At 51.6% G+C, this 12,578-nt stretch overlaps 1 protein-coding gene across 11 annotated transcripts in view; it reads right to left on the reverse strand.

The window, feature by feature from the left end:
• NFASC (neurofascin) overlaps positions 1 to 12,578 on the reverse strand; it is a 99,421-nt gene that overhangs the window by 13,949 nt on the left and 72,894 nt on the right. For 7 of the 11 annotated variants that reach the window (XM_062013320.1, XM_062013321.1, XM_062013315.1 and 4 more), the window contains one exon: positions 11,277 to 11,291. The exons of 3 other annotated variants lie outside the window; for them this stretch is intronic. In XM_062013320.1, the coding sequence (XP_061869304.1) occupies positions 11,277 to 11,291 (15 nt within the window). Of the gene's footprint in view, positions 1 to 2,177; positions 2,295 to 4,382; positions 4,641 to 11,276; positions 11,292 to 12,578 lie in introns of all 11 variants that reach the window. One more of the 11 variants, XM_062013326.1, reaches the window with a different exon arrangement.

Below are 12,578 nucleotides of genomic sequence, written 5' to 3' on the forward strand. Positions count from 1 at the left end.
GGGAAAGGGCTGTGAGGTGGGTTTTGCTGCATTCCACGCTGGGATGTGGCAAAAGAACCCCAAATCCTGGGAGCTGGTTGGATCTCTCCCTACTTTTAAGACCTGCCAGGTCTTCTATCTGCCCAGCCTCAGGTCTGGAGATTTGGGTATTTATGAGCTGAAATCTGATCTAGGTGGGACCTGCTTTGGCAGGGGAGTTGGGCTGGGTGATCTCTAAAGGTCTCTTCCACCTTTCTGTGGTTCTATGAAATGTGCCTGGTCCCACTCAGCTGGATGGAGGAGCTGCAGCACTCAGTAAAGGAGCTGCAGGCTCAATAAAGGAGCTGCAGGACTCAGTAAAGGAGCTGCAGGACTCAGTAAAGGAGCTGCAGGCTCAACAGGACTCAGTAAAGGAGCTGCAGGACTCTATAAAGGAGCTGCAGGCTCAATAAAGGAGCTGCAGGCTCAATAAAGGAGCTGCAGGACTCTATAAAGGAGCTGCAGGACCCTATAAAGGAGCTGCAGGCTCAATAAAGGAGCTGCAGGACCCTATAAAGGAGCTGCAGGACTCAGTAAAGGAGCTGCAGGACTCTATAAAGGAGCTGCAGGCTCAATAAAGGAGCTGCAGGCTCAATAAAGGAGCTGCAGGACTCAGTAAAGGAGCTGCAGGACTCAATAAAGGAGCCAATTCTTGTGTATCTTCAGGGGGAGAGGCACCTGTGCATCTGTTTCATAGGTTAAGGAGGCTCTGAATGAGCTGGATGTGGGATTAAACATGCTGGCAGATTGCTGCTTCTGGGGGTGAGAGGAGTTCAGCCCTTCAGCTCAATGAGGGATGCTCATGGGCTGGCTGCTCCCAGGCTCTATCCAAGGATGACCTGTTCTGTGCACTGGGCCAGGAATCATTGGTTGCTGAGCATTAAACCATTGAGGCTAAGAGAACCTGCCAGTGCTTTGATTAGCAGCTCTGGAGGTGTGCACCTCCCAGCTCAGCAGTGTTGCAGGGAAGCAGCAACGTGGCTTTGAGGCCAAAAGCATCCTTCAAACGCCACCAGAAAAGGAGGAGAGCTGTGGCTGTCTGGGAAGGGCTGATATCTCAGAGATTCCAGCCAGATCCTGACAAGGGAATCTCAAGGCATTGCTGCTGCTGCCGCAGCTCACCCTGAGCCCAGACTCGGTACATGGGCTCTGGAAGGGCATCAGCTGCACTTTGTGCTTCCTGGTGATAGGGGGAAAACACCAGGGCTGGCAGCAGGTGGTTTGGGAGGTTGGGGGGTGGGATACTTGGCATTTTGGGAAGCTGCTGTGTATCCTGAACTATGGCAAGCAGTTAGAAAGGGGAAAGCTGAGCGTTGCCCAGCCTATGCTGCCTACCAAAGCCCTGCAGGCTGCAGAGAGAGAGAGACCAGGCACTGCCTGCCCAGCAGAAATTGTTTCAAGGAGAACTCAAGGTCATCCTTTAAGTGATGTTGGACATGAGCAGAAGTGGTTGGCTGTCAATGATTATGCCTAGTTGGTTGAAGTGCTGCTTTAAGCCTGGGATGCCAGATGATGTGAGGGCTGAAATGGCTGGGAAATAAAGTCAGAGATAAGCAGTAATCACTACCTAGCTATAAAAAAACCCCAACCAAAACACCCCAACAACCAACCAACAGCATGTAAACATGTACTGAAACCAGAGCTACTGCCTTTGAGCTCCCAGCCCAAGCACGAGGCCTTACAGCTGGAAGAGACAACGGTATCGGATACGACAGGAGGTTTGGGTTCAGAGATGATTCTGCCAACTCCAGGTTTCAAAAAAGCCCTTCTTCCAAGGTCTCTAAAGCCACTCTCCAATTTAGGTAGGTTCCATTTGTTCTCCCTTCAAGTTTTGTCCCTTTTCATAGCCATGGTTGATGATGTGACCGTGTCCAAGCCCAGCTCAGCCAACACAAACTCCCAGCCCCGCTCCTCTGCGTCCTCATTATCTCTTGGCAGCTGCTGCAAGGAGGGTGGGAGTCGCTTGTGCATCACCAGGATTAGCCCTGGTGCACTCTAAACAACCATGACCTGCCTTTCCCTCTCCCCATCCTCCTCATGGCCACAGAGCATCGTTCCCCACCCAGCCATTAAGACTAACAGCTTTGCAACTGTGGGAGCTGGCAGGATCTCGAATGGCATCACCACCCTGTAGAGTCCCCACGCGAGCTGATGCTTACTGGTGATATACTTAACCACAAAGTCAGTTCCTGCAGAGTAATTGTGGCTCCAGGTGATGTTTGCCCAGTTACTATTAGCCATAGCTCTTATGTCCCATATGGACGATCCATTGGTGGCTGGTGGATAGGTTAGAACAGCGGTTAGTATTTTGGATTAGACACAAATGAGCCCTCACCTAACACCTGGTGTTGGTCAAAAACCACCTTACAAAATCACACCTGCAAGGATGGGTTTGGGATCCTTAGCTTTAAGCTTTCCTGGGAGGGAGTTTGGTTGCAGATGATTGTGTGTGGTGTTTAAACCCAACTGTGCTCATCCTCTGAGTGTCTGAAAGACTTCTGTGACACCATCCCTGGAGGATTTGGGGCAGAAGGGAAATGTCCTGACTTCAACTCAAGCCCAAAGGGATGTGGGAGACATGTGCATGAGTGCACACAGGCTCCCTGCCGAGAAGGAAAGACTTGGGAGAGAAGATTGTCACGCTCCTGGGGCTGGAGACAGCCAGGGTGGCAATGAAGTCACTCGTTTCTGAGTTTGAAGTTAAGGATTGTGGACGTTGCTTTGGAGAGTGGATGAACTTCATTTCTAGTGAAGGAGAGCTGAGCCACTGCTTTGGTGAGAAGTTACACCTGGGGTTTTGTTACTGCTAAGGCTTTACTTCAAGGTTTTGGCTTGCTAAAACAACTGCAGTCCCTGGGAGGAGGCCAGCTCTGTGACTATTTAAGGACCTGACACCACAGGGTCAAGGCTGTGACCTGGAATCCCTCATCCAAACACCACCTCGTGCTGTGCTGCCACACACTTGCCCTGTCTGCCCACATTACAGCTCAGCCGTGTCCCTCCTATCCCTGGGGGAGGTTGGGGATATGTGCAGCTCTTCTTAGCAGCTCCTCCCTGCTCCTCTCCCTGCTCCATGGCAGCACATCCCTCGCTGCTTAATTGCCTGGCTTCAATTAGCAACGTTTATCCCATGTAGTCCCTTAATAGTGGCCGTGTTGTGGCAGCAATCTCGCTCCCTCAGACCTCACACACGGTGATGAAGCTCCATCTGTACTTCTTGCACCAGACTTTCAGCTGTGTTTTGGCAGTGCAGGTCCCTGGGTGCTTGCCCTTGCCCTTGCCTTGCAGTGAGCAGCTTTGCTTTGGCTGGGGTGCTGCCATAAGCTGGAACACAGAGTCACAGTTCTTACTGCAGCTCTGCATCTTTAAGAAGCAAATCAGTGCAGAGCAGGGGATTGTGAGTTATCAGGTGGAGGCAGGCCCTTCCCAGCATGTTTTTGGTGGCTCTTCTTAACCATCTTGAGCTAATGGTGTGCAGGGATAGAAAGAAAGGGGTCTGAACTGCTTTAATCAAATGGCTTGAGTTAAATGGGTGTGAGCTGACTCATTATTACTGCCATCTCCTTTATCTGTATGAAGAGTTAACAAAGCTTCCTGCAGCTTCTGCACTTGCATTCTGGACTGTACCCTACCCAGCTCTGCAGCTCACTTACTTTGGGTCCCTTCCCTTTTTGCCACTGCCTTGCCTTGACCTGAATAGTTATTGACCAGCTGTGGATAGCATTGCAACAGGGGTTTACAGCCAAGGCTCAGCCACATTCACCTCTCAGGGAGACACACAGAGAATGGGCCTCCAACCAAAACAAGAGCTGGTAGCTGCTTTGCATGAGAAGTTTCCCTTGACCTGACAGGTAACCTGGCTCACACCTGCCTGTTGGAGCTGAAGCACTTCCCCAGCTGCCCCGAGGGGCTGTGGGTGGGTTACATCACAAAGAGCAGTGGCACAAACCAAAAGACTCCTATAAATGATGACAGGTCTCTTGGCTAACAGCTGATGTGCTAAATCTGAAGTGACACCTTCTCTAACAGTAACAGGACCCCTTTTTCATGGCAATAAGAGACAAGATCATCCTTGAGAGCTTTTTGTAGGGTCTTTCCCCTCCCTCTCAAAGACTGATGCCACTTCAGCTGGGGGTGCCTGTGGGACTGACCCCAGGAGGGTGGCACAGGGACCCTCACCTTGGAGCCACCCAAGTACCACATTTCCCAAACCCACATCACCTCCAGCTCCTCACAAAGCCATTCCCAGAGCATGGCATGATTTTTTTTCCCCTGGCCCTTTATTAACCCTCTCTCTGAGCAAGATGAAGGGAAGGTGCCAGTAGGGTTAGAGAGGGGTTAGAGGAGAAAGGAAAGCGCAGTACCCAACTCCTGCTTTGTGGTGGCTGCTGGAGCCCTCTCTGCAGCTGCTGTGGTGCTGATGGCCGTGGAGGCGGCTGGAGAGGTGGCAGTTGTTGTGGTAGCTGTGGTGGTAGCTGTTGTGGTGGTAGCTGTTGTGGTGGTAGTTGTGGTAGTGGTGTCGGTGGTGGTGGTAGTTGGGGTTGTTGTGTCGGTGGTGGTGGTAGTTGGGGCTGTTGTAGTACTGCTTAGACCGACTGTAGTTGGAGGTGGCCCAGTTGCAGCTGGGAGAGGGAAACACTGGCTTTTTAGATGAGGTGGTATCCCCTCACTCACCATCACCCCCCCCACGGCTGGACGTGCAGGCACACGAGGGCAAACGGAGCAGCGCAGCACACGGGGAAGGGGCAGCAAACAGCACCCAGAGACACGAGCCTGAACCACTTCTCCTGACCAACAGGGCTGGGAGTGATGCTGGGGGTGAGGAGGGGCAGCAAGAGGGGCTCTGCCTCCCCTCACTGCCTGCACCCACCATCCCATCCCTTTCCCAGGGCTGAAGGACCTGCTTCTGCTCTGCCTTTGCTCTGCCACCCGTGCCTCCTGCCACCCTGAGCTTAAATCACATCCCAGGGCATGGAAGGAGGCAAATGAGGGCTGGTTGGGGGATGCACAGGACAGATTGTCCTCACTCTCCCCACACAGAATGGCACTGGGAGCACTCAGAGCTCCCTGAAATGAGGAACAGGACTTCTGTCTTAAGAAAAACCTAATGATCCCTTTGGTCATGGGCCAGGCAAGCTGCAGCCCCCTTAATTCAGCAGCTCCTGGACTACACCTGAGCTGCCAGTGGAGCCTGCAGCTCCTCAGCCATTGCCTCTCTGTGCTAACACTGCTGAGGGAGCAGCCTGTAGCACCAAGGTGCATTTTAGCTCCTTGATGAGTGATGAACCATCACCTTGCAATGGTACCATCACTACCCCTCACAGTTTCCATTCCCATTAGGACAAAGGGGTTAGCACAGCCCAAACTGCCCAAGGGGAATGCCTGAGCAATTGGTTTTCTAACTATCCCCCCTGTGCTCTGTTTCCTCCCACAAAGGAGGGTCCTGTGCACCCCCAAAGGAGAGTGCATTGGCTTGGGCCTGAAAACCAGCCAGCAGAAAATGCAGCTGAAATGCTGCTTAAAGTCTAACTAAGGTAAATGAGCAGGGATTTACCCTGTGATGCACTGAATGATATTTACCTGCTCTTGCTTTAGACCAAGGGATTACAAATCCCTGTAGTAGGGAAATGAAACTGTTCTAAATATCAACCCCAGACAACAACAGCTGGAGGAAAATACTTCAAAAGGTGTCTCAGAACCATGCCAAGGCTTCCTTTTTCACCAAGTCCATCCCCAAGGAGAGCCAACCCCTAAAGCCTCAGCCCTCCCAGAGATCCAAAAGCAGAGAAGAGCAGGAGGTCACTCAGTCCATCTCCCTACCCACAGCAGCTGCAACCAACCCCCAGTTCCCAGCAGCCCAGCCCAGCCCAGTGTGTGCCCAGTGCCAGCCCCATGCAGCAATGCAGCCACCAAACCAAAGCATCTGCCATGGGGAGTGTCCAGTGAGGGGCTGTATGGAGATGGGGAGGGACAGGGAGGAGTGGGGAAATGGCACAGCTTTGGCCTTGGGAGTTCATGGTGCAGGGAAGCCCCCTCTGACCCGACCCAGCCATGGCAACAGAAGGATATTGGGAGTCTTAGAAGAAGAACTATTAGAAGACTAAGGGGGATCTCATTAACACTGACAAGTACCCAAAGGGTGGGTGTCAGGAGGATGGGGCCACGCTTCTTTCTGCAGTGTCCAGTGCCAGGACAAGGGTGATGGGCATCAGCTGCAACACAGACAGTTCCCCTGGCACAGGAGGAGAAAGTCCTTTGGTGCTGAGGGGAGGGAGCCCTGGCCCAGGCTGCCCAGGGAGGGTGTGGAGGCTCCTGCTCAGGAGGTTTCCAATCCCACCTGGACACGTTCCTGTGCCCCTGAGCCAGGGGAACCTCATCAAGGGCTCAGCTGTGCCCTCAGGCTCTAAGTTACAAAAGCCTTTCTTGAGCTGAGGAATATTTGCAGCCATCTTTGCTGATTCTGAGCAGTTTTGTGGAAGGTTAAGAGGTTAGTGGCACCAGGTTAATGTCTCCATTAACTCGATGAAGCTGCAGCTCCTCACTAGGTTTGCAATGTCCACAATCAAACAGGGCTGGAGTTATTGGCGTTTCCCCTGGGAACCCCTGGCTCTCCTCTGAGGAAAACAGGACCCAACAAAGCACAAAGGAACTCTGCAGAAAGGCAGGAGCTGGTGGAAAAAGCTATTACAGCTCCCAGGTGTGTTACACATCCCCACATCGTGCCTCTTCTGCACGGCACCTTCAAAGACTGTCTGCATCACCCAGCACTGCTGGGATGGCTTTAGCAGGAGGAGAGATCCAGCTTGAATGCTTCTCTCCACCCTAGATGGGAACAGCTTATCTGGGATAAGTCAAAGCTTCCTCCTCCCATGTGTAGGGTATCACCTTTATGCATTACATGCACATACACACAGAGGTGAGGCTGCAGTGCCAAGACCCTCGTGGATGCTGCACTGACCAAAGCCATTTGGCATCGCTCTGAGCTGTGTTGCTTAGCTCAGGCCACCACTGATGCCAGGCTGGAGCTGCCCACACTGCACTGGGGATAAAAATAAGCCTGGCAGGACTAGGAAGAGGTAAAAAGTGGGATTGAGCAAGTCTAGAAAGCAATAGCTCATAGAGAGGAGGATGGGGAGAGCATCTGTGGGCAGCAGGATGAGGCTGGACAGGGCTCCCATGGCTGGTGGGTGGGGGATTTGGGACTAAGCTACCCTGAGATTCAAAGCTACAGCCTCATTTGTGTGTAAATATGAAATGTATGCAGGAGCAAAGCTCAGCTGGGAGATTTGGGGGAGAGAAGATAAAGGGGCATTTTCTAGGCTTTGAAATCCATCCCCTAACGAGAGCTGAGTTCAGCCTGGGGGCAGATAAAGGCATCAGAGAGAGATCAGAGCAGTCGGTGTCCCCCCAAGAATGGGCACCCCATGGGGGAACAGAGCAGCCTGCCTGGGGCCATGGCTCTTCCCTGGGGTACCTGGGGTCCCCTGCTCATTGCCCACCACGTCAGGCCTCATTAAGAAGTGACAGATCACTGCTCCTGGCAGCAAAAAGAGGGGCTGGGGGAGCTGGGGGGTCAGGCTGGCATTTCCAGCCCTTGTTTTGACAAAGCAAGAAATCACACCCATCCTTCTACAACAGTTCATCAGGTATAAGGTGTCTGAGCTTTGCAGAGTAGCTTATTTATTATTCTGTGCTCCCAGCATGAGGTTCACTCAAGGGCTTTGAGAACAGATGCCTCAAGTTTAGGTACAGGACCAAGCACCTGCCATTGGTGTGATGGGGGAAGAAACTCCCCCTGCTCTGAGAGCAGGAGCTGGTGCAGAAATGGGGCTGCCACTTTCCCCCCTGCACCCAGCAAACCAGCTTTTCAAGCAGGCTTGAAATGATCCCATTCCACCCAGAAAACCCAGAGCAAAAGGCAGCAACAGCAGCTCCCATTCTGCTGCTCCCACCGTGGCCTTGGCTCATCTTCCTGGAAACAGCTCAGTGACCATTCAGCTCATTTACAAGCCCTGTCTTTGGGAGGTAGGGATTGCTTTTCCTGTCTGCAGGATGCATTATCCTCTCAGGTAATGGAGGCTGAGGGGCACAGTGGGGAGGAGACATGCTGCTATAATGGAGAGGGGCCACAGCAAGCTGGCTGTAGCAATTAATAGGCCAAGTAACGAGAGGGATGCTTGCAGCAGGGCAGCTGTGCTCTTTGCTGCAGCTTGGCTCCTATAGCCATGAACAGAGCAGGAACAGGCAAAAAAGGAGCCTAAACCTTACATAAAAACCTTGTGAGGCTCAGGTTAGAAGATAAAACTCAGAGGAAGAATGATAAAAGCCAAATGGAGGTATTTAATAGAGGGAACCTCTGAAGAGAGAGACTCGAGTCCTGCTCTGGGCTCTTGCAAAATACAGCCCACAATACACAGCCATATTGCTCTTGAATTATTTAAAGATGGTTTTAATGTGGTTAGGCTGTAGTAACAGCTTTCCCTTGGGTGTGTCTCCATAATAATTAGGCTTGGAGAAACTGGATGAATTTTTCATGAGTCCTGATGATTGGCCAAATGTGTTCTCAGAGGTTTGGGGGTTTTTTGGGGGGGGAGGTTTATTTTCTTCTCTCCTTCTCCTAGTTTTTCACAACAGAAGGAAATTGTAGCCTGTACCATAAAAGCATTCCAAATCTGGTGATAGCTGTAAGACATTCAAGAATAGAAAGGAGCAATTGAGCAGCCTCTAAAACAGAGGGGTCAGCAGTTCTCTCCCTTTCCACAAGCAACAATAGCAGCTTTCTCCTCCCATTCCATATTATGGAGAGACACAAAGGGAACAGGGAAAAGTCAATGTTTTTCCCCTTCAAAGTCTGAGGCCAATACTCTTTATGGTCCCTAATGAAGTTGTTTTGCACACAGTATAGGATCCACTTATTTTTGTCGTGTTCACAGCACGAGCACCCTTCTGAGGTGTCCCCTCCTCTAGCTCCTCTCCCTTTATCCAGGTTAGGAAATGCAAAGCCTTTCCCTGCACTTCACTTTGATTTCATCAAGCTCATCCAGTTTCCCCCCACACCCCCCAAACAGCCACAGCCTTGTGTGTGGAAGGTTACCCCTCAAAAAGAAGACACCTTCTTAGCTTCTGTAGTGCAAGCAGCCCATGGCAAAGAGCCTTCTACTGCCATCTAAAACACCTTCCACTGGGAATCCATAAATAAACCCCTACCAAATCTAGGTCACTGCAGGGAGATGAATCATCTGAGAAGGGTCAAGTGATGTTTCACTTGAACCCTCTAATTGTTAAGAAGAGAAGCAGCCTCTCAGGACAAAGACCTCTCAAGCTGTGTAACAGCTCCTGCACCAGCCCTTGGTCCTAACAAGATGTGACATCCAGCTCCAGAGCAAGACAAGGATGTGTGCTGGGTCTTGTGGTGTGTCCTGCTGGAGCCTAACACGGCTGAGTTGGCACTCAACAACCTACCACTCCAGTTATTGACTCTTAGGCTTCTTTCAGCTGGGACTCTTGACTACTTCTCCTAGCAGAAGGTGAGAAATAGAGGGGTGGGAGAGTCTGTTGTTGCAGAATGACCCTTTAAACAGCAACCAATAAACCTGTCTGCCAATGGTGTGAGAAGTCATGCCTGAATTGACTTGATGCTGGAAGGATAAAGAGATCCCATTGTGTTTTCCAAGCTCAGCAGTAAAACCCATTGCAAGTGGGGAAGTACTTGAGAAGGTGATTGTGAGCCACAAAGAGAATCTGGGTAAGCTAAATCCTGGCTGAAGGACAAGCTGGAGCAGCAAAACAGCCTTCCCAGGCTCAGAGGATGAAGATCCCTCAAGCCAAAAGGTGATGTCTGTTTGCAGTTTCCCACCACCCAAAGCACAGCAGATCAGTGTTACCCCCCCTCCCTTTATTTTATAGGAAGAGAGGAAGATTGGCAACTACTCAGGAAGGAAAAACAACCCCCCTTGCAAATAATGGGTAGAGAGACATCACTGCAACAAAAGCTAAGGAGGAGAAACATGGATGAGGTAGGAAAGCAAAGCCTAGAGGTTCAGAGAGCAGGTCCTGCACTTGTACCACTTGGAAAGAGCCTTCCCTAAGAAGCTGTTCCCTCCCTGGGGAGCCTCAGTAGCCCCAGGGCCACATCCAGCAAAGGCAAAGCAGGACCCCTTACAGAGCCCTTGGTGCTGGGCAGACAAGTGCTGTTGCTCCAGCCCTGCAGCATCAGGGGAGTCTGCACTCCCTTGTGCTGCCACCAACCCCCTTCAGAGCTTGGGCACAGGGCTGTCCCTGCTGCTGAAACAGTGGCTCAAGGAGGGGGCTTGGGGAGGAGGGAGGGATGGGGAAGACACTTCTGCAGCTTTTGTAAGGGGTGAGTGTGCTTTGGGCAACCAGAAGTTGTGCTCATGCCTTGGACTTTGCAGGGTTGACACTGGGATTTGGGTTTCCTTAGAAGCAGGTAGAGCTTCTGCTGTTCCCCCTCCCCACCTCCCCACATCACAAGAAAAGGTTTCTCTCTGCTTCAACGCTGCTGAAGGAGTTTGCAATCGAGGGCAAAGCCAGCACTAGCCTCCATGCACACATGCACAGCTTGTGGCACAAACATTGTCCTTAACCCTTTCAATGGGCACCTGGAAACAAAAAGATGCTCCTGTAGGAAAGCCCTGACAGCCCTAAAGGAGCCCTGGGGAGGTGGGTGGCCAAGGCAGGCAGCTGCTCCAGTAGCCATCAGCACAGGCTTGGGGGGGTAAAAGCAGGGGGAAATCCTGCAGGGCAGAGCCCAGGTGTCAGGCTGGGCTGGGAGGTTGTATTTTGCAGGGCAGGGATGTTCAGGCTTGAAAGGGGAGAGGGGTTGTGCAGACCTGAGATTAAAAAAACCCCCTTTAATAGGGCAACTTGTCTCATTTTCACTTGTGCAGCCTGCAGCAGCTGCAGTGTTTGGTGGGTTTAGTTGTCATTTGGTGTCTGGGGGAGCTGGTAAATATCTAATACCTAGATACTTGATCATTCCAGACCCCTCCCTGGGGAGTCTCCCCTTATCCCTCCAGCCTGTGGGGCTTCTTTTTTACCTGCCATCCTTTCACAAGCCCAATTTAGACCCCTGCTGCTTCACTTTCCCATTGAAAGGGTTAATGGAGTGCATGCTTAATTGCCAGCACAGTCAGCAAGCTGGAGTGAGCCTTGCCCCATGCCTGTGGAGTGAGCTTTGCCCCATGCCTGTGGAGTGAGCTTTGCCCCATGCCTGTTACCTCCTCCAGCTGGTACGATACCTGGGGTTGGAGTGGCTTCAGAGGGCAGCACCAAGGATAGAGAGGGGGAAACGAGGAGAGCATAGAAGAGAAAGGAAGAGAAAACAGAGGAATATATAAACCAACCAGAACACACCAACAAAAGACTCAGGACCACTTGCACACAGTCAGCAGAGACACCAGAGAGAGAGAGAGAGAGGAAAGAAATGCATTAGCTCCAACCCATCACCCTCCTGTGCATCAGAGCACAGGGCAGAGAGCACAGGGATGTCCCTTTGGAGATGGAAAGGGTGGTTAAACACACACCAGCCCCAAAGCAGAGATGCCAGTGGTGCTTCAGTGCTTAAGCAAGTGCTTCTATCTCATCCCAGTAAGGACCAGTTGGACACACTGAGTTCCACCTTAGTTTTCCTGCTGCAGCTCCAGCATCAGCGCTCGCCCTTGGCACACAGCATCAGATGTGTCCCAGTTACACTTCTCAGGTGAATGGGTCTGGCAAGCAGGAAACAACCTCTGAATGAATGGCTGGCTTTCATTTTCTTCATCTCCTTTCTTGGGGGTGGAGAGGAGAAGATTCCAAAGCTTTACATGTAGAGCTTCTAATGGAGCTCAATGCCCGGCACAGACAGAACTCACCGTGTCGTGTTGGGCCTCAGGGGCCTGTGTTTGGAGGTTAAACTTTGCCATATTTCTGCAAGTTCACACTGTAAACTCATGGGTTTGGTTTGTCTTGCTGCTTAATGGCCAATGCTTTGTCCCTTTGCCAAGTAGCAGCAGCTCATCTCTTTGGAACATCTGCAGGCAGGGAACTTACCTTGTCACACTGGCCTGGGCTGTCCCTGACACACAGCAGCTGAGTGACACACAACTCCACTTGGTGCTGGCTCTTAGTTAGCTGTTATTAAACCCCAGGCAAGACCTTCTTCCCTGTCACCCCATAACCATCAGCTGACCCCCCCACCCCAGAGCAAAGCCCCAACTCCCAGATGCATCACATCAAATGCTGTGCTAACAGTGGCTGTTCCCAGTGTGGAACAGGGTAAAGCCAGGAAAGCAAATCACAGACTGAGTCTCAAGGGCTGGAAGGGACCTCCAAAGCTCATCCAGTGCAACCCCCCTGCCAGAGCAGCACCACCTAGAGCAGGGCACACAGGGACTCATCCAGCTGGCTTTGGGATGTATATGAAACAGCTACAGCTGTTGACTAGCAGCACTGACAACTCCAATCTGATATCCCTGTGCTCTGACAGTTCCTTCAGCAAAGCTCCTTTCTAAAGCTCTGCCATTCCCCCTCTCATATTTGCCAGAGTGTAACTAACTTAG

Source organism: Colius striatus, chromosome 22, assembly GCF_028858725.1.
Source record: "Colius striatus isolate bColStr4 chromosome 22, bColStr4.1.hap1, whole genome shotgun sequence".
Taxonomy (NCBI): Eukaryota; Metazoa; Chordata; class Aves; order Coliiformes; family Coliidae; genus Colius; species Colius striatus.